At 42.9% G+C, this 26,210-nt stretch overlaps 2 protein-coding genes across 5 annotated transcripts; both read left to right on the top strand.

Moving 5' to 3' along the window:
• Positions 1-566: 566 nt before the first annotated feature.
• On the top strand, positions 567-12,097 carry LOC125738841 (interleukin-17 receptor A-like). The gene is made up of 12 exons (XM_049008289.1): positions 567-926; positions 1,454-1,478; positions 3,229-3,372; positions 3,747-3,871; positions 4,104-4,230; positions 4,842-4,889; positions 5,260-5,414; positions 5,784-5,858; positions 6,494-6,563; positions 8,478-8,582; positions 9,011-9,037; positions 9,172-12,097. Exons 1-12 carry the CDS (start codon positions 828-830, stop codon positions 10,668-10,670), a joined length of 2,499 nt encoding a protein of 832 aa, XP_048864246.1. The 5' UTR covers positions 567-827; the 3' UTR covers positions 10,671-12,097.
• A 1,339-nt stretch (positions 12,098-13,436) lies between these two features.
• On the top strand, positions 13,437-26,170 carry LOC125738782 (CCR4-NOT transcription complex subunit 4-like). 4 transcript variants are annotated; one of them, XM_049008106.1, is made up of 13 exons: positions 13,437-13,689; positions 18,116-18,330; positions 18,755-18,952; positions 19,338-19,424; positions 19,661-19,762; positions 19,952-20,077; positions 20,169-20,293; positions 20,465-20,704; positions 20,906-20,960; positions 22,201-22,456; positions 22,538-22,954; positions 24,030-24,122; positions 24,563-26,170. In XM_049008106.1, the coding sequence occupies exons 2-13, from the start codon at positions 18,157-18,159 to the stop codon at positions 24,850-24,852; spliced, it is 2,163 nt and encodes a 720-aa protein (XP_048864063.1). In that variant the 5' UTR covers positions 13,437-13,689; positions 18,116-18,156; the 3' UTR covers positions 24,853-26,170. The 4 variants fall into 4 exon arrangements, with proteins under 4 accessions (XP_048864063.1, XP_048864060.1, XP_048864062.1 ...); XM_049008103.1 differs by having other exon boundaries at positions 23,889-24,122; XM_049008105.1 differs by having other exon boundaries at positions 13,438-13,689; positions 20,504-20,704; positions 23,889-24,122.
• The last annotated feature ends 40 nt before the right edge of the window (positions 26,171-26,210 follow it).

Below are 26,210 nucleotides of genomic sequence, written 5' to 3'. Positions count from 1 at the left end.
AGATCTGTAATTAAAGTTCAGATGTTTTTTCACAGCCAGGGTCGTGGCTAAAAATTCTTGACCTTCAGACTGTCTGACAAAATGTCACTTTGCCCCCCTCCTCAGTAGATTTTACCATCTGGATTGGAGTACTCCCCCCCTCCCCCAGTACATTGTGCTACTCGGAAGAGCGGTTGGGGTATCCCCTCATCACATTTTGCGGGACTGCTGGACCCCCTGAATTCTGCAGGGTATCTGTGCCCCTCTAACACCCCTACCTATGATTTTCATGTTTTAGAAATAATTTTAACACATAACTAAATAATGCACACTTTACAAGTCTTCAAAAAAAACGAATAGCATTGCTACTTTAGAGATAAATACAGCATTATGCTCTGCAATTTTAATAAACTAAATGGGGCACGTTTTCAATTCATAAACCGCTTTAATTAGCCTTTCTCTTATAATGGAGATATTTCATTGTATTTTGACAGTCTACTATCCCAAATAAATGGTATAGTCACAAAACACTGTCATTTCCAGTAATGTCGGATGTCGCAAATATTTGCATAACTTCACCAGGAAGTTTCTTCAAGGGAAGTTTACTGCTGTTACCTAATCGGAAAATCACCCGGCGGTGTAACAACAACGTTGATCGCACTCCGCTGAATTATTCACTTATTTACCAATTAATATCATATGTAACTCAAAAAATAACAAAGAAACGCGTTACTTTGCCAGTAGTTCGATGTAATTCTATATTATTATAGACGCTTTCGGTTTAATAGGCGCTCTGGGAACAGACAATGGGCTGCGACTCAACGCCGTCATTTTCATAATAAGAGAAAATGAAGTTTCCTTACACTACATTTTTGTTATCGACACAAATCGTGCTGCTTTCGGGTCTTCGTATACTACGTGGGCCGCCTCCGAACTGCACGCAGGAGGTAAAAGTCAAAGTCGTCGTTTTTATCTGTGATTCTAATTATTGAGATATAGCAACGTGTTTAAGTTACAGTAATATTGGGTGTCGGTCAGAAATGGATTAGGTTTATATTACAGCAAAGAGACCGTCGTCTTTTTCGTAATATTTTTTTTAAAAAAAGAAGCCTATTTGTGTACGGTATCGTTAGATTAAATTTACCTGCCGCGCCGAGCGATGATTCATTTTCTCCCTGAGCGACGCAAAACAAACACGATGTTAAGTTTAATCATAACACATATAAAAATAAGCTTTAAACTTACGCTTGCTGTATTTCTAATTCTATGGGGAGCTATTTTTAGTAGATTAGAATAATGTGTGAACCTGTATACAATAATCTTCTGTCATTGGTAATTCGATTAAGAAAATGTTTGGACCTATATAAGGGCTTTATTCCGAATTTAATTTCTGGAGAAGCAGTGATTGCTCTTTGAAGAACTTGTGAGGCCCCTTTTCAAAGCAGTGTTTTTTATTTATTTATTTTTTTTACAGGGCCTTGGATGCAGAGCTAATATAAGTAAGACCTCCAACTGATTCCTCCTTGTTGTTGTATTTGTTATCCTACGTCTGCAGTAGATGAAAACAACATGATTGGCAGCATTAGGTGAAACGTTTGCGCTGCATGTTAATGTAAATATGGAGCAGAAATAGAGAATGGCAGCTGTTAACTTCCCGTGTGCATGTAAATCCTCAGCCCTTTGGTTATTGAATGCTTTGCCCAACCTTGACTTCAGCCACCGTAATTTTCCCTTCTGGCTTCTGCTACCTATTCAATAAGTAAATTGTACAGTCCATTGAAGGGGTACTGGGGAGGGGGGGGTAATTGGATTGGTCTGGGTTGGGGACCCCAATATTCACTTTAATGGGGCCCAGAATCTCGAATGGCACCCCTGGTCCGTTGAACCCAAATGGGATTCAAACAGACCCGGCCAGATGAAAAATTCAGGTGTTACTCATGTCTCGGGTAAGCTGCCATCTCTTTCTTTGGAAGCCTGTTTTTTTAACACAAAGCAACATTTTCACTCGCATCATTCTATTGACGAAACACCTGGTCGGGGGGCAACCATATCTGCCAATGGTGTGATGCTACCAGCGTGGTGTTTAGAAGATAAGCTGTCAGTGGCAAACTCTTCAGTTCCTCTTCTTCTCTGAACTTCTGCCTTTTTGCCACTGTGCTGTGTTCCTTGTCTACATTGTTCGCGAAAGCTTTGTGTACCGAACGGATAGGATAGAGAACTGCTGAAGTTCAGGTCTGTTCCTAATTGCATGTTCTCTCACATGTGCTTCGTGAAGCCGAAGAGAGGCTTACATCTCATCACTTGTCATCTGGAACTTTCCAGTCTTTAGGACACAATGAACCCCATGTTCTCTGGAGAATATCCACAGTCCCTTTGGCTGTCTTATAAAGCTTCCCCCTTGGCTGTGATTAAGTCCTCTGTCATCACTTGCCGTTGTCCTTCTTGAATAACAGTTGTTGTCCACTGTCCGCTTCTGCTGCAGGTACTTGTTGATTTTGCAACACATTTAATTGTAATTTTTGTCTGGAATCCAGAGAGTTAATCCCTGTGTTTTAATTTGCACAGTTAATGCAACGTGGATCATCTGAAGAATTAGCTCATCAGCTCTGAATCCCTGTGTTGGTGCTCACCTCAAATGGCGGGATTTTACATAATGGCGATGATTTAATGGCTAAAGAGATACAAAGAGTCTCTGTAAATAAGAGACTTCGTTCTGTATTCTTTGCCTGATATTAATCTTCTGACCAGCAATACAAATTTTTCGTAATAAAAAGTGACCCTGCGGTATTTCACCTCATTGTCAATACTTTCCTCCATAGTTCCCATTTTGTTTACGTTGGGTTGAGACAGAATGTAGATGCTGTTAAATGATCTAAAATAACATTGTTCTAACACAGTTAAGGTACTTTACTGTCGATAGTTCTGCTACTTTACCTTTAAAGGAAATGTAGTAGGACAGAGTATTGTAAGGGGAGGGGGCACAGTTACATAATTTAAATACAAAAGTATGTTTATTAAATATCATTCATTTATATTATTTATTAAAAATAAGTATTGGAGAGTACAGATTTCCTCCAGCTCCTACACTCTTGCTTGTAACAGCTAACTGAGATAAAATAGTTTCCTGATGCATTAAGTGGGTCAGATGCTGTGCTATTAAAACTAGTATCGTGATGCATTATGAAAGCTCAGGGCAGCCTGTGGGAAATGTCTGTGCTCTATCTATCAACTCTTTCTCTCACTGTACAGATAACTGCTTGGACAAGGACTGGTTAAAGCCAAATGATTTTACTCCAACTGGGCCGGACCAGTTACAGGTGACGATTGAAGTTAGAGAGGAGGACGGCAAGCAGGTGCCAGTGCTGATGGTGAAATGGAAAGCCAGGTCGGACGGTAGGTGCACCACCGTGGAGCTCCATGTGCATTTCCGCATCTGCATCAGTGAGGGCTTGAAATGCCAAGTCAACTTTCCACATTTTGCAGCTTGGCCCTTATCAAAATCAAGCTATCGAAGGCATTCCCAGCATTTCAATTTATCGTTTACAATAAAGTTTGTCATGCGGCGACAGAAAAACCTCAAAGCTCTTAAAAAAAAACAAAAAGATTAAGACAAGACTGCAGGTAGACAGAGAAGCTCTGAGCATTATACAGTCTTGGGCGTTAGGGTGGGTTTGACTGCTTTCTCATTTTCTTACGCTTTTCTAACAGTGCGTTTAAGTGATAAGGGCCTGCGGCTTGACTAATGAGGATGCATTGTTCTCCCTTAGGAAGCATCAAATTTCTCAACGGAACAGAGGTCCATGTACTGAAAATGTCAAGCAACCAGAATTTTTGTGTCCGCTACATATTTCTGAATGCAATTAATTCCATGAAGAATGCCTATTCTGAAAATGTAAGTAAATATATAATAACAACAGAATTATATAGTGGTTTGTTTTTTGTGAGCCCTAAACATATATATATACAAGGGCATTCGATAAAATAACCTATACTGTGATTTTTATTCTAACAATCACTACAGTCTATAGAACTCTGTATAACCAACACCTCTGTATTCTGCATATCTGCAATAAAGGGTTCTAAGTATTAACATTTTTCTCATTATGGTCTGTTTCTCTTTCTAGTGGTCATTTTCACTGGACAGTCTGGTGGTGGACCCCGGCCAGATGTACCTGGTTACTGTCAGTAACCTTCCAAAGCCAAATATGGGCCACGACATATATAATACTTCCAAAGATATTGTTGTTCCAGGTGAGAACGACAGATTATCACAATTAAAAAAGACCAGGCTAGCAAACTCAGAAAGTATTGTTTGGAAAAAGCAGGAAGATTTTAATGACAAAAGATGTTTCAATGCATATGGAATGTTTTTTGTATGTATGGATGTACTTCGTTAATTCCCGCACCAAACATAAATTACACAACAACATAGGTTTAAGATTCAATAAATAAAATAGAAAACAGGAAGCACAAGTGAAATAAATCAGATGAATAATCAAACAGATAAGTAAAGGTACTTGGAATATATGCAATAGTAATTGGAATAGCAAGTGTTCTGGGCTGTAAATGTCAAAGGTAGTGCAAGTATCGGAAGTTTTATTCTACATTTTAGACAGTAGCAATAGTAACAGATGGCATTTTTGAATTAAAGAAACGGTATTTAAGACAGTGTTTCTCAGCACAGTTCTCAGAGACCCCCAGATGGTCCACGGTTTTGCCCCCTAGCATTAGCTGGGAGGGAGCAAAAACATGGACTGTCCGGGGTCCCTGAGGACCGGTTTGAGAAACACTGATTGAAGCAATTTTTGTCTTGACTGATAATAATATAGTTTAGGATAATGAATTATGTGTTGTTTGCTCAGGCTGTCAAGATAGGATGATGAAAAGGACGTATGTATGCTCAGAAAGTGGTGAGTGTCTCTCATTCCAAGGATAAGGGACAATGGGGGCCTTATATTGGATTTGCTAACCTGCAGCTCCTATTCCTGCCCCGTTGCAGGACAGAGTTTCTCTCCTACATTCCCTACCTGTCCTTTACCTGTGGAGTTATTTCTTTTCCTTTGAATGTAATTAAAACCAGTATAATTCAGTATGCTGTTCAGGGACTGTTTTTAAATCACTACAGTTAATTATGATTCTTTCCACAGGCGCACAGTAATTACAACAGAAAACATCCAAGCAATTAAATATCATAGATTCCCCTAAGAATTCATACCCCACGCCCCCCCCCATGGGACTCTCTTTAAGAAGAATAACATTGTGTGTTCTATGGCGTTTCAGGGAGTTTATGGAAATCAAACATCGACCTGAGGAGGTCAGGGGTCGCTGGTGAAAATGATGCTATCGCTGTGTATTTCAATGGCGAAGAGTCATCCGTCAAGTACAAGGTGTCAGTTCAGTGCTCTGGGCAGACAAACTCTGAGACTGTCTCGCAGGTACAGTCATCTCACAAGCATATACACACACACACACACAAGTTGGTCTACCTAACTAAATTCGGACCGTCTATGGGAAAAACCCTAATCCCAGTCACGAGACCCTTAACCCCCACCCAGCCCTAACCTTAACCATAAGTAGCCAACCAAAATACAAGACTTTTGGCACTTTTACGCTTTTGATTGCATTCACAGATTTTTATTAAATTGAGGTTATCCAAATGGGGACCTGAAGAAGTGTCCCCAAAAGTAAGGAAGTTTCAGGTTTTACTGAAATGTGATCTATGCAAACCCACACACACACACATCCCAAAACCATAGTAACGACTGATATATGACATGTTTTATTTATCCTCTTGGTTCTTGCAGAATGACTTGAAACGAATGAATGTGACATTTCAGCTTGGGAAATGGCCTCGGACATGCTGTGAATTTTCTGTTGAGGTGAGTCGGGGGGGGGGGGGGGGTCCATTTCATTGTGGCTTTGATGTCCCATCACTGGCTTGGCCCGTCTGCCTTATCTTTTCTATGTAACAATTGGGAGGTTGCATTCACCCATCTGCACACAGTTACAGTAACACAGGCCATGGACTGTGTAACCAGCTAACTTTTGAAGCATCATTAGCAGTACAGCGGAGAACAATTGTGAAAATATTACCTAGAAATAATTAACACAAGCCAAAAAAAACTTTTTAAATAAAAGTCTGAATTATATCCATTTTTAAAAAACAAAAATGTGGCAAGGCAAACGGTATTGACTACTAGCTGAGTGTTACAATTTGATATCTGCCAATCAGCTGTATTTTAGACTGTTTATTTACTGTTGTGTCGTCGGTGGCATTAGCCAAATGCTAAATCAGCTTGCATTGTAAGGCTAAAGAGTGCATGGTGAGGTGAGCAGGCTTCAACAATTTATGGAGCAAATGAAGAGACGGAAGGTTATATCTCAGTTTTTCAAAAGCAAACTGCCTAGTGGACATGATTTTATGCCCCCCCCTCCCTTCATGGCCCCCCTTAGTCAGTCCATGACACAAGCAGGTGTAATAAAAACCTTCTGATCTTTCTCATCTTTCTTTCAGATTCAGCCATTTTTCCATCGGTGTAGAAATGACTGTGTTCGACACCAGAAAAAAATTAGTATCTGTACTGGTGAGTGCAATACATACATAATTTCTAAAATAAGTTAATTGTCAAAGAAATACACGTCGCTGATGTTAGCTACAAATCCTAAAGAAATTTCTTACATAAATACAGCAAAATTAGAGGGTTTTTTTTGGCTTTCTCCTATTCTTGGGTTGCTCTTACTGGTGTCTGGTTCACTCTGATCATTGTCAGAGAGCTCTGTTTTTCACAACAAATCATTCTAAGATGTCTTTGAGTGGCTCAGTGATGCATTAAGGTCAACAGCATAGGTAACAGCATAAGTAGAAAAATAAAATAGTCTTGAAGCCATTGACGATCAAAGTCAGTTATAGCGGGTTTCTAGGGATCCTTAAAAAGTCTTATGAAGGTTAACTTTGTTTTAAATTGAATATGATCTGAAACATGCCTTAATCTGTATTAGAATGCTATAGTCTTCGTACGAATGTGGAAAATAACATTGATTTACTTGTTCGCGAATGAATAGATTTTATGTTGCTGACTTTTGTATGACACATTCTCCAGGAGTGAGTGCAGCTAGCAGCAATTATTTGGGGGTGGGGGAGGGACAGTAGCTTCTATTAACAAACAAGTTTCCTAGTTCAAGGTGGCCAGGAAGTAATGTTATCTATCTCTCATCGCTATGGGAAAACGCAAATTCCACAGAAACTGGTTGGATGACCAGTATTTGGATAATGATAATGAATACCAGGCTGGTTTTATACGGCCTAAAATGTTCTTCAGACTCAGCACAAGGGGGAATCAGTGAGCAGGGTGAGAAACACTAAATGGCTGTGATGAGCTGTCAACAACCAAAACTAACTGGTGTCATTGCAAGCTGTCTGCCGTTTCTTCAATTGTGAAACTGGCCGTAAATGTAATTTTAGGTGGGATTAAGAAGTCTTGCATATAGAGCCAGCTGGATGCTCTATTATTACCTCAGAGTACTGAACACTTTATATTCTTAGTTATCTTAAACAAATGCAGATCCTCAAACCTATATAAAACACAAAAAGACAAGCGCTTGGTCATGGGACATAATGAAATATTTACTCATACACTAATCAGGGCGGTTATCTTTACAGTTTTCCTGCTAATTCATTCATTTAAAGGCTCACTTGCGGTGTGCTTTTGCTACATCTTCAACCCTCATTGCAGTGGTCCTTATGCAGAGCAACAGTTTATGTTTTGTCCTACCGGTTTTGTAAGAATCATTTTTGGTACAAAGTTCAGTGAGCTTTAGGGCGTTGCCATCATGCATGTGTCCACGGTGCCTGTGATTATTTAAAGAAACACAGCGCAAATTTCCTTGTTAAAAACTCACCTCATCTTCTATGTTGTTACGTACAGTATTTTTTGCAATAGATAGCATGACAGATTACAGCATAACTTTTAAATTGATAGTGTATAGTTGCAGCATTACTGGGAACAGTTTTTAAATAATTATCTGCTGTTATATTAAGTATATTGTACTGTATTCAGATGTAAATGCAGGCATTTTTACTGGCAAGTTATTGTTACCATACATAAAAAATTAAAAACCTGAAATTGAAGGCTGGTTCCCTTGTTGGACTGCAAGGTGATTGTGAATCACTTGGGGGGTGGGTTTGCCTGTGGAAGATGTTTTCAGGTTTTTACTGATTTGAAAATTAGTATTTATTTTTTTATTAATTAGAGAGTATTTAAGTTAATCCACTATGCGCAATGTTAGCTGAAGGTTTAAATGACAAATAAATACTCTAAATTCTTTATAGTTCCCTGTTTTTGACTCCAAATTCAAGTCAAATTAATATGTTATGCTAGTCAGCGAGTTGTATTTGGACTGCACTGTGGTCACAGTGACTTTCCATGACTTTTCCATGTCAGACTAAGAATAAAACTTTGATGGAACTTAACTCTCTGTTTTCCATTATTTTCAATCAGAAAACAAAAAGCCTTTGATCTGGCCCGTCATCGTTGGGGTTTCCCTGGCCTTGGGGGTTTTATGTTGCATCGCCATGTATTTTTGGGTCCGGAAACCTCGCAAAGGTTGGTATCAAACATGACAACAATGTGTGTCCTAGGATTCAGAAAAGCTCTGATATGAATAGTGACAATGGATAGTCTAATAGCATATAGCTAATGATGGTGATGTAGTATAGTGTGGCCTGGTTTCATGTGGATACTTGGTGAAATTATAGCAATTTGGCTTGGAGAAAAGCAAGCAAGCAACGTTTATTTACATAGCACCTTTCTCAGGCAATAAAATGAAATGGCAACATCATGCAACAAATCTATAAAATAAAACAATGTGAAAAGATGACACAATATGATAAATACAATAAAACATAGCATACATAGCAACAGTGTAACAATTACAATATATTTTTCATTTTGTTCATTATTAGATTTTGATTCCTTGCACTTATATAATGGAGAATGTAAGTCAGCCTTTCTATCGTTCTTCTCATTTTCAGGTGTCCCACGTGAAGTACTCGTGGAAGGTAAAATTTCATTTTTTTCTCAGCTGTCGTTGACAATAGAAATGTCATTATGACATGGTTAAATTCTCAGTGCTAGAAACGTTTAAAAAATTACCTAAGACTTGTGTAAATTTATAGAAACTTACTTTTCACAGATCTCACCATCACCCCTAATATACCAGACAAACAAAAAACGTCTTCTAATGGCCCCAGGAGAGTGCTCGTCATCTACTCTCTGGACCACACCCTGTACAAAGACATTGTGCTCAAGCTGAGTGCCTTTCTGAGGGCTAAGTGTGGTACCGATGTGGTTCTGGACATGCTGGACACAGCAGAGCTGGGCACAGTGGGCCGCATGCAGTGGCTAGACTCTCAGAAGCAGCAGATGGAGAAGTCTTCCGACAAGATCCTCATCCTCTGCTCCCGGGGAGTGCAGGCCAAGTGGAACGCCATGTGCACGAGGCAAAGGGTGATGTTGAAAGAGGATGTGCGCTCTCCCACCGGGGACATGCTCACTCCCGCTTTCAGCCTCATCATACCAGACTTGCTGCACCCAGCTGCATTTGGGAAGTACATAGTGGCTTACTTTGATGACGTTTCTTCAGAGGATGATGTTCCCCCACCCTTCAACATCACCGTCAAGTACAAGCTAATGAAGCACTTTGAAGAGCTCTACTTCCGAATCCTGGACAAAGAGAAATATGAGCCCGGGAAGGTGAATCGCATCGAAGGCATAGCTCAGGATGAATACTTCAGTTGTCCCTCGGGAAGAGCCTTGAGGGACGCCATTGAGGCATTCGAAGCCTACCAGCTTGAGCACCCCGACTGGTTTGAGAAGGAGTGCGTGGATAGTGAGGAAGATGCTTTAGATACAGACCTGCAGTGCCCTCTTCTTGTAGAGACGCAAAATAGCTCCGTCTTACAGTGTGTGCCAGACTGTAAGGAAGGGCCTCCTGTCTTAGTTAATACAGTACAAGTGAGTGAGGAAGGCATGGGGATCTTTCAGTTCACACCAATCATGAACGAGAGCGAGGGAAAGATATTCACTCAGCATGTCAATTCTGCTCACCCAGAACTAAACCAAGTATACTCATTTTATCCATCTGCTCAACTAGATCACAGCCAGGAATACGCTGCACAACCAGCTGTAGATGATGATATGAGGGTGTATAGAGCAGAAATTCACCCCATGGTCTGTCAAGATGCAGCTATTCAAGAGCTGTTTCCCCAAAGTCATACTTGGCATCAGGGGAGACCAGCAAGTCTGCCCGAAGAAACTGATGAAAATCAATCGCCATCTTCCAGTAGCCTTTCCGACGAAATGCTAAGGACACAGATAGCCGTCCAGCAGTCATTAGGTCCCAGGAACTCTCAGACTTCCTATTCTGAGGAGGAAGAATTCCTGCCAGGGGCTGCAAGTGATTGGATGCAAGCAGAGTACGCTTTGAAAAGGCCGTTAAGTGACTCAGATCAGGGCTACATCTCCCGGACTTCCCCCCAGCAGGACTCCTCTCTCAGAGAAGACTTCCAGGATCATCGAGAAGAACTTCTTAAGCTCCAGAACACATGTTTATCTCTCAGCCTCAAACCCCAGGGCCATCCTTTTGGACCACAAAACAACCCAGAAGAGTATGAAAGTGATGAAGATTTATAGAATTCATAAATTCATCAATTACTGTTTAAGCAATTATCATAAATTACATGAATACAGTAATATAGTGTATCCTGAAAATCAGTTCAAACACAATAGAAGATTAGCGTGAAGTTAAACTGAAATGGTTGTAACAATGTTATCTACAATTGCTGTGGAATACAAAGGATATCATGTTACCTCTGAAAAAAGTCCTGGAAACAGGTTACAGTGCAAATTTACAGATTTTCAAATAAAGTATAAAAGACACAAGACGGGATATTAAGGAGGAACGCTGTCAGTTTGGTTTGGGGGGTTCAACCTAGACTGGAGCGCATGGAATAATAATAATAATCACAACATCCGAATATATAACACACATGTGAATTGTGATTAATGTTAAAATCCATGTTTTATAATTGCACTGCCTAACGAATAAGAGAAAAATAAATCTTTTGCGGAATTTTAATCATGCCCTATATTAATTACAGAGAAATGGATCCGATAGTCAGTTTGCCGTGACACATCTTGGTTATGTGCATCACAGATGAAATAGGCCTATAAGCGTGGTATTAAATGCGATTTACATATCAAGCAGTTCTTGGATTTCAAACTGTGAAGATATACCTGCCATACGTAACATGAAAAACGGTAAACGATACAGAGCACTAATCACTGAAAAATGTATTAATGCATAATATTTACTATTAATACTATATCGGGTAAATAATTGTACCCAGGGGCACTGTAAAGGGGGGGTAAACGATGACGATTCTCTGGGCCCATGACTGAGAGGGGGCCCAGAGAAGCCCCCAATAAACTGTGTTGGGGGCCCTGTCAAGATTCTTTTCATGGGGCCCAAAATCCTTAGCAGCGCCCCTGATTGTACCAAAACAATAAAAATTATTGAATTACGCCTAAGTAATCGCTGCTCCCAAGATAAACGTGACACCTCGCCTATAGTTAAAAGGTGGAATTAACCCAGTCATGTGACCTGTATACCGTAGCCCAGTACTTTACTTGACCGGGCATAAATAATGTAGTAGCCTATCTTATGTATTAGTTAAACACAAACTAAATCTTACATACTGAACTCATATTAATTCACGATGAATTAATCATGACGCATATGTTTTGTCTCAAGCTGTTACTATATATTTGTTACTATGTGTGAATGCTGTAAACCTTTGTGCATTATATTTAAGGAATAAGCAATGAATATTACAAGTGAAATACTGATCTCAATTTGTTCGTTCATGAATCGTGATCTTTTACCTCAAGTGGCTACTGCAATTGTTCATAATTTGTACGTACTTATTCAGTAAATTTTCGAGTTATTACTAGTTGTATCCCATGAAGTAAAGTGTTACCATTAGCCCTATAGATTTTGTTATTGTTGTTACGCAATATCTTTGAACTGCTTGGGGAATAAATTTCGCAGCCTATCTATATCTGCTTTTTTTCTTGTTGACTTAATTCTAAGGTTGCCAGGTTCGCGATTTTCCAGCAGAATTGGGCAATTATGAAAATACAGTTGCGGGTAAATATTAGGAGGTTTTCGGGCTGCTTTCATAATGTTATGCGGCAGTGGACTGTGACGGGGAAAATAAATTAGTTATTATGAATGGTGGCTCCTAATGCTGAGTAATACTGAATCACTATCCACCGAAAGTCAGAGTCTGACGCTCACGGAAGGCAGGTTTGCCACCTCTCACGCATCTGGCATAACACTCACGCGTTCAGAAGTCTTATTATTCCATTATAAACCTGAAATTAGCGACATCAGGAGCGTTGAGGTAGTTTTGAAACCCTACAGACTATTTCCAAGATAATAAAACTGTTACATATATATAATTGCATGTGCAGACTTGTCTCGAATTGAAACTCTCACTCCAGCCTGCAGGTTCGGACTTTTACTTCGTCATTTGAAGGGTTTTGCTGGGATTCGATAAATATGAGCATTGCTTATTTCTTGTTAATTTAAGTAATACTGTTTCAATTGGAGGGCGGCATGGTGGTGCACTGGTTATTGCCTCACACCTCTGGGACCCGGGTTCGAGTCTCCGCCTGGGTCACATGTGTGTGGAGTTTGCATGTTCTCCCCATGTCGTTGTGGGGTTTCCTCCGGGTACTCCGGTCCACCACAGTCCAAAAACATGCTGAGGCTAATTGGAGTTCCTAAATTGCCCGTAGGTGTGCATGCGTGAGTGAATGATGTGTGAAGGTGCCCTGCGATGAGCTGGCCCCCCATCCTGGGTTGTCCCTGCCTCGCGCCCATTGCTTCCGGGATAGGCTCCGGACCCCCCGCGACCCAGTAGGATAAGCGGTTTGGAAAATGGATGGATGGATGTAAAACTTTTGTACGATGTAACTTAAAAAAAAAAAAACAAATGTATCATCTCAATGCTCTTTCTGAACGATTAAAATTTAACACACATATACTCACACATAAGTATATTTATTGGCATATATACAAGGCGTAGTTTAAAACGCTGAAAGGCAGTACCCACAATACAGGAAGCCGACTACAGTTCCCGAAACGTTGTACTTTTGCATCATGGGATTTGTAGTGCTCGAATACAGCGTAGGTGTGCAATTATATTTACATCTCAAATTACATAGATAGTTGTCTCTAAATCAAAACGAATTTCATAGAACTTATATGTAGCTACATTTTTATTTTAATATTAGAAGTTTCCAATAATTTTTGCTCCGATTCAAACAAACTATTTAAGGTGTCTCTGTATTACCCATGAAACATTTATTATCACCCTCTGCGCACGTTCCGTACGTTAAGAATGCCCCCTCCCTCCCAGTTTCAGTGTAAGATGGTGGCTGGAAGGTGTTAGTGATACTCAAAGAAACAGATAGAATAAGCAAGGTATTTCGCAACAAAGCAAATAAAGTTGTAAAGTTTTAAAAAAGAAGGAAGCCGAGGTGTCTGTTTACACATCTTGAGCTATTCTGAAAGGTAACCGATCCCCGCCCCATTTTGGTGTGAATTTCCCTTGGAGAAGAGTCCTCCAAGCAATAGAAAGACAGGGTGAGTATCCCACAGAAGTCGCCAAGAATCTGCCTCGAATTATAATACGATCAGCCACATCTGCGCACACGAGCACGAACCACCGTCTCATTACTTGGCCACCGTCTCCAGCTGGTTCCCACTGCACGGCCGCGGGGGAGCGGCGTGTTGCCGGTGCCGAGAATGTGTCGCTCTTGGTCGGCGCAGAGTGCCAGGCTCGGCCCCGGCAGTGCAGGCCGCGGCTGCTCTGTAGTTAAGCGGGTTAGCCGGCTAACTACCGCCTTCAGTCCGGGGGCCTTGTAGTCCACCGTACATGGCACCTTTTTGTATTTTTTTATATCTAATCGCACGACACACTGAGAGAAAAACGCCATCCAGAGTTAAGACTCCCCTATAATCCCGTCCTTGTCGTTGGCACTTCACCGGCATCGACCAGAGTAACTTTGTTTTACAGCAGTAGCGCTCAACGACAAGCTGTATTGAAATTTGCCTGCCGACAGCAGGACATTAACGACATTAGTGTTCCTGACAGGGGTATCACTGATAGTTATTTACGTACAAAGTATTAACTTCAACGGCTTCAGAAAGTTACTGCCCAGCGAAATATCTTGGCGAATTAACCCCGGGTCTGTCTTGAAAGTGGGGATTACTTGAAGGGTGAGTGCTGTCAGTGAATAAACATATATATTTTTTTAAAGGTCATGAAAAGGATTCAAAGTTTTGGGGTTTTCTGAAACTGTGAAAAAGAGAACATTGCAGCCAGACAGGGTAGTAATTTCCTGTTCCTCATGGGCGCTACTCGGGTACAGTCAGACGTCCAAGGGGACGCGGCCGGGAGCCCGGTGCTGTGCCGATGGATCTGGAAGCATTTTCGCGACATTTTCTCAGCTGCTGGACTGATGAATGGTTTTAAAGACTAATACACGCCAAGTACTCCCTTACCCCTGTTACTGCCGAAACGAACTTTCATGATGTTTTTGAGGTCCCTGTGTACATTCGTTGCGTATCTTTCGTTTTGAATGCCTTACGTACCTGCCTTCAGTAGTATGTAACTGTGTTTTTTCCTACACTTAAAACTTTAGGCTATATCCCTCATTGACTAATGCACTGCAAACAGGGGTAGTTACTGGGTCAGCATCTGTAGGAGAGACAGTCTTGTGCAAATGTGATTGCAATGCTGTACTTGATTTTTGCTCTAAAGGCCTGCGAGGACTAGCGTTGCAGCCCCTGTCAGCAGCTCCACCGATAGTATAAACGTGTCAGGCATGTAAATCGCACTTGCAAGTGCACTGCACGGCTGAGGTAGCAGTAACTGTCATCTGATGGTAAAATTTAAGAGAGACACGCAGGAATTGTTGATATATTTCTTTCCTGCTTGGGATTTTCCTAGCTGGTATATTGTAAATAGTGTGTTGAATTGAGGGCTGCTTTACAGTTCATAATTCAATTTCGAATATACGTTCATTTGTTTTGCAGCATTTCTTCAGGTTGAGCTTGCCTTGATTCTGTTCTCGTTTCATTTTCTGTCGGTGAAGGTTAAAAAGCTCTATTTATAATGTTTGCATACACCAAGTAGGCACACCAGCTGTGGATCAGTCACAGGTTACCCCTTGTGGAGCTCGGTCTCATTTTGTCATAACCTGGATATATGCTCATGTGTAATATTCATGCCTTACAGAATTTCAGTGTTTTAAAAATATCTAATTTTGTAGCCGTTTCATGTTTAACATTCGTCCAGGTCTTTGACATCATACCTTTAGTGAACAGTATACTAATGGAGTAAGTAATGTCCCTTACATGCCACAATACATACCGGAACCTTTCAGTGAACGTAGAGTTTTACAATTCTTGGTAAATGTTCTGCTGGTGCTGCAGTGCTCCACAAATATCTGTATTTTTCTGTTTCAGCATTAGTGTCCCTGACATGGGTATCACCGATAGTTGTTTACGTATGAAGTATTACCTCCAACAGCGCCAGAAAGTTACTGCCCAGCGAAATATCTTGACGAATTCACCCCGGGTCTCTCCTGAAAGTGGGGGTTACTAGAGGGGTGAGCGCTGTTAGTGAATAAACATTTTAATATTTTTTTTAAAGGGTGTGAAAAGGATTCAGATTTTTGGAGTTTGAAACTGTGAAACAGAGAACATTGCTGCTAGACAGGGTAGAAATTTCCTGTTCCTCATGGGCGCTACGCGGGTACAGTCAGACATCCAGGGGGACGCGGCCAGGAGCCCAGTGCTGTGCCGCTGGTCCCCAAAGCCTTTTCATGGTTTAAGCGACGTTTTCTCAGCTGCTGGACTGCTGAATGGTTTTAAAGACTAATAGAGGCCAATTTTTGTCTCATTACTGGGTGAGTGTATGTTGACGTCTTCCTCTGTATCGCTCTGACAGCCCACAAGTCAATCGTTACCAGACTGAAGGTGGATCGAACCATAAGATTCATCCCACAGGAAATCAGGCTCTCATCGCAAAATGAACTGGGCTTGTGAGACAATCTTAGGGATTCTGTTATCAGAGGCAACTTTAAACTATTTAAGTAAACGAGGTCACAACATTCTACAAGCTATGCAAGGCTGGTTTATTAAGCAAACTGTCACAGAATATTTGGCATCGCAAACAGGAGGGGTGTGCAAACCTTTCATGGTATGTTGCCCCGTAAAGACTGCGCCTCATTGGCTTTGACTGGAAGGTGTGCTGTGATTGAAGGGAACTGGGTTAAGTGGACAATGTGCAAATTAGTATGTTTAGGCCCAAAATTAAATAACGATGATAAAAAAAATAGACAACGGCTTCACCACAGTGCCGTAACTAACATTCCTTTGATTGGCCGCTTAAGAATCCGAAGTTTAATCTTATTGGGAGTGAAAACATTGAGCACCAATGGCACTTCATTGGTGAGCCACTTCGGTAAATGTCTGCTCAGAAGGACTTTGAACTGAACTGTTCGAAACTGTCACCGTGGTCAGTATATTTTAGATAAACTCGTCAGCTTTCATTTTCTTAACTTTACTGCCATTGAATAGCAACTTAATTACTCATATTCCAATAAATACTTGTTTGAAATCAGTACAGTTGCCCTAGTTGCTTGTTAGCTTTTCTGTGTGTTGTATCTGCTGATCAATCATGTGAGGTAACACTCACTGAACCTGCTAACTCCTGTCAGGGTAGAGAGTCCCCTACAAGCTAAGGAGTAGCACAGAGTTGCACCCTTAAGGAGTTACGGTTGATGCCGTTTGCTGCTGTGTGACAGATGGTACTTTGACATCTTTCCTTCTGTCGTCAGTCATTTAAATTTCATGTGAGTTGATGCCGGATACGTGCTGAATGCATAGATTCTTGATGTTCGGAAAACTTGAGTGAACTTTTGTGACCATTTAGTCTAAATGCATGTGAAGATTTGGGAGTGGGACTTTGCTTGCCAAGTTCATTCTCTGTGTGTGTGTGTGTGTGTGTGTGTGTGTGTGTGTGTGTGTGTGTGTGTGTGTGTGTGTGTGTGTGTGTGTGTGTGTGTGTGTGTGAGACAGATGTTTCTGTTTTGCGGTTTGTTTACCAGAGTGTCAAAGTAGATCTGTTTGTATTTCAGAAAATGTAGTCATCTCAATATCTTAATATAACTGAAGTATCATTTGTAGCTACTAAAGTGCTTGTTTACATACCGCTTTTCTTAAATATAACAGAGGGGAAGCTAATGTGTTAAGAGTTTATTATGACCCTTAAATCCTGCTTAACTTACCTCTGGTGCGCCTTACAAAATGCAGAAATGCATGATGCTCTATTTGGGTGACTGACCTTCATTACATTACTCATTTTGTCTTATGATTTTTAGTTAGTGACAGAGAAGAAATGTGGGTGGATCGGACATTAAGCAACTTTTATTCACCTCAGTATTTTCTGCTAATGATAGAGCCATGGTAACATTACAGCCGTTTTATTGTATTTAACATCATTTTTTGTCTCCCCTTCAAAATTGCAAACTCTCAACAAAACTTAATCAGCAACTTATGCTGGAAGCCTGCAGATAACTTTCCTAATTGGAACACATTCATGACGCAGGTTTTTCTCTACCATATTTGCATGGTCGTGGCTTTATATAGTTGGACTCTTCTGTACTCTGCCGCAGGCTCATTCCCCTCTGATTGGGAAATGAGTTAATCTTGATGAGCCACTTTGAAATTTCCAGGTTCTCCTGAGTAGAGTGGAGAGTCATTAAGTGTGGCAGTGGATAACTAGGTTTTTTTACCTCTGCTTCAGATGCCAGTGAGCCTGTACTTTCATGCCATGCTAACACGTCGGGTTAGTTCATTATAGTGCAGTCTCTGTTTAATATGCCAGTATGGATGATACTGCTGGAGGCTGTGACTTCATCTGACATCATATTCTCAGGGTAAATAAAGCACTTAATCTGTCTTTGCCCTTGTAACGACACGGCTTGTCTGTCTCCCCCAGCCCCGCCCCTGTGCCTTGTACCCCGCCCTCCGCGTTATAGGATGTCCCGCAGCCCTGAGCTGAAAGACGATGCTATGGAGTGCCCTCTCTGCATGGAGCCGCTGGAGATCGATGACATCAACTTCTTCCCCTGCACCTGCGGTTACCAGATCTGCCGGTTCTGCTGGCACCGGATCCGCACAGATGAGAATGGGCTCTGCCCCGCCTGTAGGAAGGTAGCGTGCGATCTGGAGTGACTGAGCTATCCAGTCTGCGGAGTAGAGGTGTAAAATCGGTACATGGCGCTCACTAGCCAACACTGGGACTCGTGTCCTTGATCTCCTCCGTGGACCAGTAGTGTCACATGACCTGGGGTGCTATCTCTGAGTTATGCTTTGCTTTAGCATAAATATTTAAGGTGCTTAAAACGTCTCCTTGTGTGTTCCTCTACTGTGACACATAGATTCAATGAATCGCAAAATTCTAATTCTCGATGGTAGTCTGAAGCATCTGTGATTGCACATGTAGCAGGGCTGAGCAAGCCGTCTCCTTCATGTGATTGTCACTGATGTCCCACGAGTGTAAAGAGGTTAAAATATGACATGTTAGATGGGGGGGGGGGTGTAGGGCCAGGCCTTAAGAGCTCTCATTCCTGCGCAGCCCTACCCAGAGGACCCGGCGGTCTACAAGCCTCTCTCACCAGAGGAGATCCAGCGGATAAAGAATGAGAAGAAGCAGAAGCAGAACGAGCGCAAACAGAAGATGACAGAGAGCCGCAAACACCTGGGAAGCGTGCGCGTGGTGCAGAAGAACCTGGTGTTTGTGGTGGGGCTGTCGCAGAGGCTGGCTGAGCTGGAGGTAAGGGGCCCTTGCAGAGGATCTGCACTCGCTAAAAGATGCTAATGCTAGTCTGATCCTGTTTAGAATTCTTGGGCAAATCAGGACCTAGTCGCGGTGAATGTTGGTGTGACTACCTAATTTTTAAACTATTACCTGGCCTCTCTTCTTTGTCTGCCTTGCCCACAGATGCCACCAAAGGCAAGATGTTATGTCAACATGTAATTTCTCGCCTCTTATAGTTGTACGTTCTTTGACAGCTTTGGACTTAGCAGCCTTGTTGTGATATTTTCATTATTTGCTTTGGAGTCTGGAATGCCTTCCTAGTTCCGCTCGCGCCGACTTAGCAGCCGGATAGCGCAGAGTCAGCGAATGAACATTCTTAGCACCTTGTCTGGACTTTCAGGTTCTAAAGAGGCCAGAATATTTCGGGAAATTCGGAAAAATTCACAAAGTGGTAATCAACAACAGCACGTCTTACGCAGGTTCCCAGGTAAGCGTAGAGACTTTGTCCTCTTTACCAACGGCTCTTGGGACATTCTTCTTTAGACTGCCTGATCTGCCTAATAACTAAATGTTTTTTTTTTCTATATATGGTTTTATTGGGTTAGTTTATTAGGATGTAAATCATAAATCACGTTCTTACGTTAAGTTGCGTGCATTGTAATGTAAGGTAATTATGCTGGTAATAGTCAGTGGAGGTGAATATGGCTGTGCTGTGACTCCCAGGGTCCTAGTGCAAGTGCTTACGTCACATACCTTCGGTCTGAAGATGCCCTCAGAGCTATACAGTGTGTGAACAATGTGGTCGTGGATGGCAGAACACTTAAAGTAAGTGTGAGCTCCTGCCAGCCTCCTGTAGGCTTTTCGCTTGCGGTCTTGGTAAAGCGAATGCCTTTTCCCCTTAAGCTAACATGACACGTCTGTGTCTGTGTGTCTGTGTGTCTGTGTGTCTGTGTGTCTGTGTGTCTGTGTGTGTGTGTGTGTGTGTGTGTGTGTGTGTGTGTGTGTTCGTTCCAGGCCTCTCTAGGTACGACAAAGTACTGCAGTTACTTCCTGAAGAGTATGCAGTGTCCGAAGGCGGACTGCATGTACCTCCATGAGCTGGGGGACGAGGCGGCCAGTTTCACGAAGGAGGAGATGCAGGTCGGTTCCAGCATCAGGCTGTCAGCCACACGCTGCTGCACTCGTCCTCTGGGACTCGTCCCGTGCTCAGCCTCCATGTGTATGCGTGCAGGCAGGAAAGCACCAGGAGTACGAACAGAAGCTTCTGCAAGAGCTCTACAAATCGAACCCCAACTTCCTGCAAAGCTCAGCCGGGGCAGGCGAGAAGTCAAAGGGCAAGTCCAGTTCAGCACAAAGGTACTTTTCCCGTGATAACGCAGGTGCAAAAGTAAATATCAAGGTATGGGGACATGAGAACTACTACCAGTTTATCTGTTTCCTGAGTGCAAATTTAGCAGCCTAGATTATTTCGCCATCACTTAATCACGTTTAAGCACATATTAAACATTCCCTTCTGTTGTGCTGTAGTGGCGCCCCCCTGCTGACCACCCCTGTCAACCTTACCAGACCCAACAGTAGCAGCAAAGAGGCGTGGCCGTGGCTGCAGGGCTCGGGCAAAATAGCCAATGGGCTGGGTGAGCACCACAAGACTCCGCCCCTATTGGACGGCCCCGACTCAGAGCACATGACTGGCAACGGGCTAGACTCGGACCTGGGGCCAAGCCAAGGGGCCATGCCCTCCCCTTATTCACACTGCGAACCTGCCAGGTATGCCTGGGCAAAAAGTGGTACTGCCACTTCCTGTTTGTCCAGAAATAGGCCTTTTGTTAATTATTCTCTTTAATGTAAGAAATGTTATCACTGCTGACTTAATCTGCCATTGAGACGAAGAACTGTGCTTTTCACCAGTTGTTCATTTTTTTTCATGAAATTTTAACCCTGCTAATCCTTTCTCATTTTGCCTTTCAGTCCCAGCGAAAAAACACCACAGACCATTAGTATAGGGAACGGGGAAAGTATACAAGTAAGATATACTGTCTCTCTTTCTTTTCGACCTCCTGACGCATATGGGCTTATTTTTCTTGTGTGTTAATGTCAGCATGACTCTGACCTGGGAAGCCATCAACTGGTCAGTAGCAGAGACTCCCATTAGCTGACTCACTGTCACTCTCATTCTCACCTGCACGCACTCTCTCTGTCCTCACTGACACACTGAATCCCCCCCCCCCCCCCCGGCTCATCTATTTGTTCAGCTTGTCAGCCTTAGTAAGTGCCATCCATGCGTTGGACGTTCAGCTCCTAAAGGGCATTTCCGTGCATGTGACTGCACACATTACATTCAGACATGCTAAGCCGCGACATCCTGCTAAAATTGTTTGCAGCTTTATTTCAGGCCTTGGAATTTCGATGCATGATTGCTCACAGTTTCATTCATTAGTTTCTGTTGGCTTGTGCTGTAGAGTTGCATTCTCCTTGTGCTCCATTATCGTCTTCCGGTTTAATTTTGGTAAGGTGTATTATTTCTGCAAAAACTGATTAAAGCTTTATTAAAGGCTGTGTAAATTCATGTGTTACCATAGTAGCATGAATCAGGCAGCTCGTACAGTCTGAACTGAAAAGAGTAAAAAAAAAAAAATACGAAAAAAATAGATGTGGTAGGTTAGGTAGTTCCAAGGAATAAAAAAAAAATTGTACAACTGTGATTTTTTGTTTGAGAACGTACCCTGCCAACCTAAATATTTTGGTTAAAATCCTCTATTTGTATATATAATCACTTCTTGTTTTTTTGTTATACATTTGCTACATAGAAATTTTGGCTTTTCACAAAATGAAAAATACCTTTTAAGTTTGAGAGAAATCTTTTGTATTGTCACCTCTACAGTGGTAGAGTCGTTTAGTACAAAAGTGTCAAATTATTTTGAGTTTAACTGTTGTCTGAGTTTTAGTTGTACTTGGCATAGTCCAGAAATTGATTGACGGCAAAGTGTTCCCAGATCCTGCCTACGTTGTTTCAGGGGCCTCAGATCTTACCTGGCATAGGGGCTGCCAAGTGTCAGCATTGCTGGGTGTCTGGAGGTCAAATCGTGTGGCTCTTTCATATCCAGCAGTTAGAGTTGCTTATGCTGCACTCACTGTGTTTCTCAACCCATGACTATTGCACACTGGAATGTGAGAAGTCCAGGAAGAGATTCCTTGTGTGAGCTAATTTGCTAATTTTAGTTTTTTTTTTTGTTAAAATGTTTTAACGTTCCCCTTTTCTCCAGAACCACGGTACTGAGTCCCCCTCGCCTCCTCCGGGCCTGACTAAGCCTGGACTGGTCGTCCCCATCAGCATGTCCACCCTTGCTGCCCGATCCCCCTTTGAAGGGGCAGCAGCCGAATCCCAGTCACTTTTCTCGGACAACAGCAACTTCCGGCACCCCAACCCTCTCCCAGGTGGCCACGCCCCCCCTTCCGGCCCTACCCAAGGGCACTCTGATTGGCCCACAGCACCTGAGCCTCAGAGCCTCTTCACGTCAGGTGGGTGTCTGCTGTGTGGTTTGGCCACTGGGCTCCCCCTTCCAGTGTGGTATAATGGTTTTGCCTGCATCCCCCCCGCAGAGACCATCCCAGTGGCATCGTCCACGGACTGGCAGGCGGCGTTTGGCTTCGGCTCCTCCAAGCAGCCGGAGGACGACCTTGGCTTTGACCCCTTCGACGTCACTCGCAAGGCGCTTGCTGACTTAATCGAGAAGGAGCTTTCGGTTCAGGACACGTCGCAGTTGTCTCCTGGGGTTCTGCAGGGGACTCTGCGCCGCCCCCAACACGGGCCCCTCCCCCCGCACCTGTCACACCTGCAGCACCGCGCGGTCTTGGCCTCCTGCGGTTTCCCAGGCCATCCAGCACGTCACCCTTGGCTCGGCTACCCGCCGCACGGGAGCCCGCTAAACCACACGGCCGGCCTCAGCACCAGCAGCTGCTTCATGGACTTTTTACCAGCGCAGCACAGCACTGGGCTGGGGGGCGTTCCCATTGCAGGTAGGGGGCCATCAAGGGGCAGAGGGGACATGCTGGACTGTCAGTGATTTCAGGAGGATGATGGGCTTATCCTGAAGATTCAGGGAAAATTCTCTGTCATACACTTGCCGAAGGTTCTTAACTAGAGTTGGCTATAATAATTCTGTCAAACTAACAAAACATTTTTTAGGTCTTAGTAGTAATGCAATTCTCTATGTTACCACAAGATGCCAGCAAACTCCTGCTTTAGTTATCATAAACTTCTCTAGACTAAAATTTATTTTGTAAATGGTATCTTATTGACTTTAAATTAGATGTTACATTCATATTCAGTAATTTGGTTCTGCACATATGAGGGAATCAAATCTGCAGTGCCTTCTGTAAATGACTGGGAGTCACTGGTAAGTCTTGTTCTACTGTGAGTGATAGGCCGTTCAGTTGATCTCTGAAGTTGTCTTTGCTGCTTCTGAGCGGTTACTGCAAATAAACCCTGGAAGGCATTTTGGTCTCCTGTTGTCATGTGGACCTTTCAGTCTTTCTTTGTCGTCACTGACTGAGAAGAGCTGTTGTTTTTTTTCCTGGCTAAGCGAAAAACTTTTTTTTTTTTTTTTGTGTTTTAGCATAACAGCAAAGAAATAGATGCAAAGTTAGGATTTGATTACTCTGAACAGGTCTGCCATTGAAACATGCGACGTGAGACCTTTATTGTATGAATAAATTGGTGGATTTTATTGGCGTTTACATTGTCGCACAACTGTTGTCTGTAAATAGTGATGGAATGGAAATGAAAAGCTTGTAATGAGGTTGTAAGATCTGGCTGATTATATTTGCAGTCTCACTATGGATCAGTAATGGACGCTTGTCTTGGAAAACATGAAGTGTCTTGTGGCACGCTGATAAATTAGCACTTGATACTCACATTTCTCGAATATTTTTTGCTTTCTCTCTTCTACAGAAAATAGCAATTCTATAGAAAATCTAAATATGAAAGAATGGCAGGATGGTCTGCGGGCTCTTCTGCCCAACATCAATATCAACTTTGGGGGACTGCAGAATTCCTCCTCATCCCTGACCCCCTCCATCATTAACCACACAGGGGCTCCAGGTCACACACCTGGCTCAGGGGGCATGTCACACAGTCTTAGCTGGGACGGAATGGTCAGATGGATGGACCCAGCAATCATTACAGGTAACCAATCAGAATTTATCCGCCGGTAAGGAGTGTTCTAAGTGGGTATCCATGACAGCCAATGGTAAAGGGGTATGTGTATCAAAGCCCTCTGCATGATACAAATGGCTGCATTTCTGATTTGGTTAAATGTAATTGTATTGAATATTTACAGCATACAAGAAATTTGTTGCTGTTCTCTGGGCAGTGTTTGGCTGAGTGGGGAAGGTCATAAGTTCTCAGGTGATCATATCACCTTTGGGCCCCTGAGCGAGGCCCTCCTGGCTGACCCTGATCTCTAACTTCAGATACGTTCCTCATTTGTGCCGCTTTGGACAAAGGCTTCTGCTAAATAAGTAAATATAAAGACGGATCTCATGCGAGATCCTTCACAGGAAGCATGACCCCGCTGTGGCATAGTGTTCAAGGCTAAATGTTTTCTTCTCACCCACCTGCTGCAGGCATCCCAGCATCCGCAGCCCACAGTTTGGACTCTCTGCAGGATGACCCACCTCACTGGCTGAAGTCCCTGCAGACGCTCACTGAGATGGAGGCATCCGGCTCCACAACGCCCTCACTGGCCCCCCACAGTATACCCTTCAGTGCACAGTTCCCAAATCACAGAGCTGGCTGGGCTGCTACACCCACTGGCCCCTTCCACTCACCCCCACCTGGTTTCCAGACACCATTCAGACCTCCAGCCCAAACAGCCACAGACCTGCTACAGAGTACTTCCATGGACCGCCACTAGGGGGGGCATAACCACACAATCAGCACATCACAAAATTATTAACACCATAACAAATATTACGTTTTCCTGTTTCTGTTGCTCTGTATTTTTCATTGTTTTGTGTTTATTTTCTTTTGGCTTGTGGCCATACCAGGCTCTCTCTCTCTCTGCGCCCCCCCCCAGGGTGAGCGCACACTGGTTCGTTCACCAAAACATCCAAACCTTAACTAGAAACACTGGGTGTGTAGTAAGGATGGCAGAAGGTTATTAAAAGAAAATAACAGAAAATGTTGATTTCAGCCTAATTCAGTTTGAGAAAAGGAGAAAAAAAACTGTTCTCACTAGGGAAACCCCCCCCCTCCCCCGTTCCCAGACGTCACAACACTGGAAGTATCCAGCCTTTGGGATTTGGCTAAGGTGCTCCATGCTGTGCTGTTTTTACCCTGTGAAGGTAATTATGAACAGGCAAGCTGCCAGAGGCCTTTTTGGGCCGTAGAGCAGCTAGGCCTATTCTGCATGCGGGCAACTCTGCCAGCCTCCACTGCAGCAGGGGGTGCTGTTTCCCCTAAGAGTGACACAGTTAGACCTCTGTATCAGAGGGCTGTGCACTGATACACCTGAAGGGCCCTGTAGTAATGGGATGCAGACAAAACGTGCAATTTCGTTTGGGAAACAAGGTGCCACTATGTGGTATCCGTGGTAACTGGCCTCTTTGAAGACTTTGCCATTTTGGGTAGCCGCCCTGTTGCTGTGCAGATGCGATGGTAGGAGACCCACTTGATGAGCTGAGGGGGGAAAATCCTTTCAGTCAAGTGCAGAAGAAGACAGTTATTTAGAATGAGACCAGCCCTGATGACTCGTCGATTCTCTGATGACATCATGGGTAGGGGGAATCCCTGTTGGTACATTTGACCAGTCATGAATGAAAAGTCATGTTGCTGGAGCGATACAAAGGATATATACCAGTTTTTTTGTGTGTTGGATTGGTTGGCTACCTCTAAAAAAAATAAAAGGAAATCCTCAAGCTGAAGCAGTTTTTTAGAAGCAGACTAGGGCCTTTGTGGAGACTGGAGGGGATGCCATTCTGCTGTGGAGTATTAGTGTGAGAGCCGCTCCAGCGGGGCTGTCTCCGTTCCCCGCCTTTCTCGCAACGGTCCTTGCCTGCAGTCTGCCATCTGCTCAGTATTAAAGACAATAGAAAATAAATTCAAAGCAAGCGATACAGTTAGCTATGGGATAACGCGTTTAAACACCTGTTTAACGACGCTCTAAATGATGTGTGCCCTCCCTCCCCAACACAGGTCTGGAAAAACTAAATATTAAATAAATGCAAACTTGACACCGGTGTTTGTCTGTCCTTTCCAACCTCATTTGTCTGT

Source organism: Brienomyrus brachyistius, chromosome 3 (assembly GCF_023856365.1).
Source record: "Brienomyrus brachyistius isolate T26 chromosome 3, BBRACH_0.4, whole genome shotgun sequence".
Classification (NCBI taxonomy): domain Eukaryota; kingdom Metazoa; phylum Chordata; class Actinopteri; order Osteoglossiformes; family Mormyridae; genus Brienomyrus; species Brienomyrus brachyistius.
This window is presented reverse-complemented; position numbering and strand designations above follow the sequence as displayed.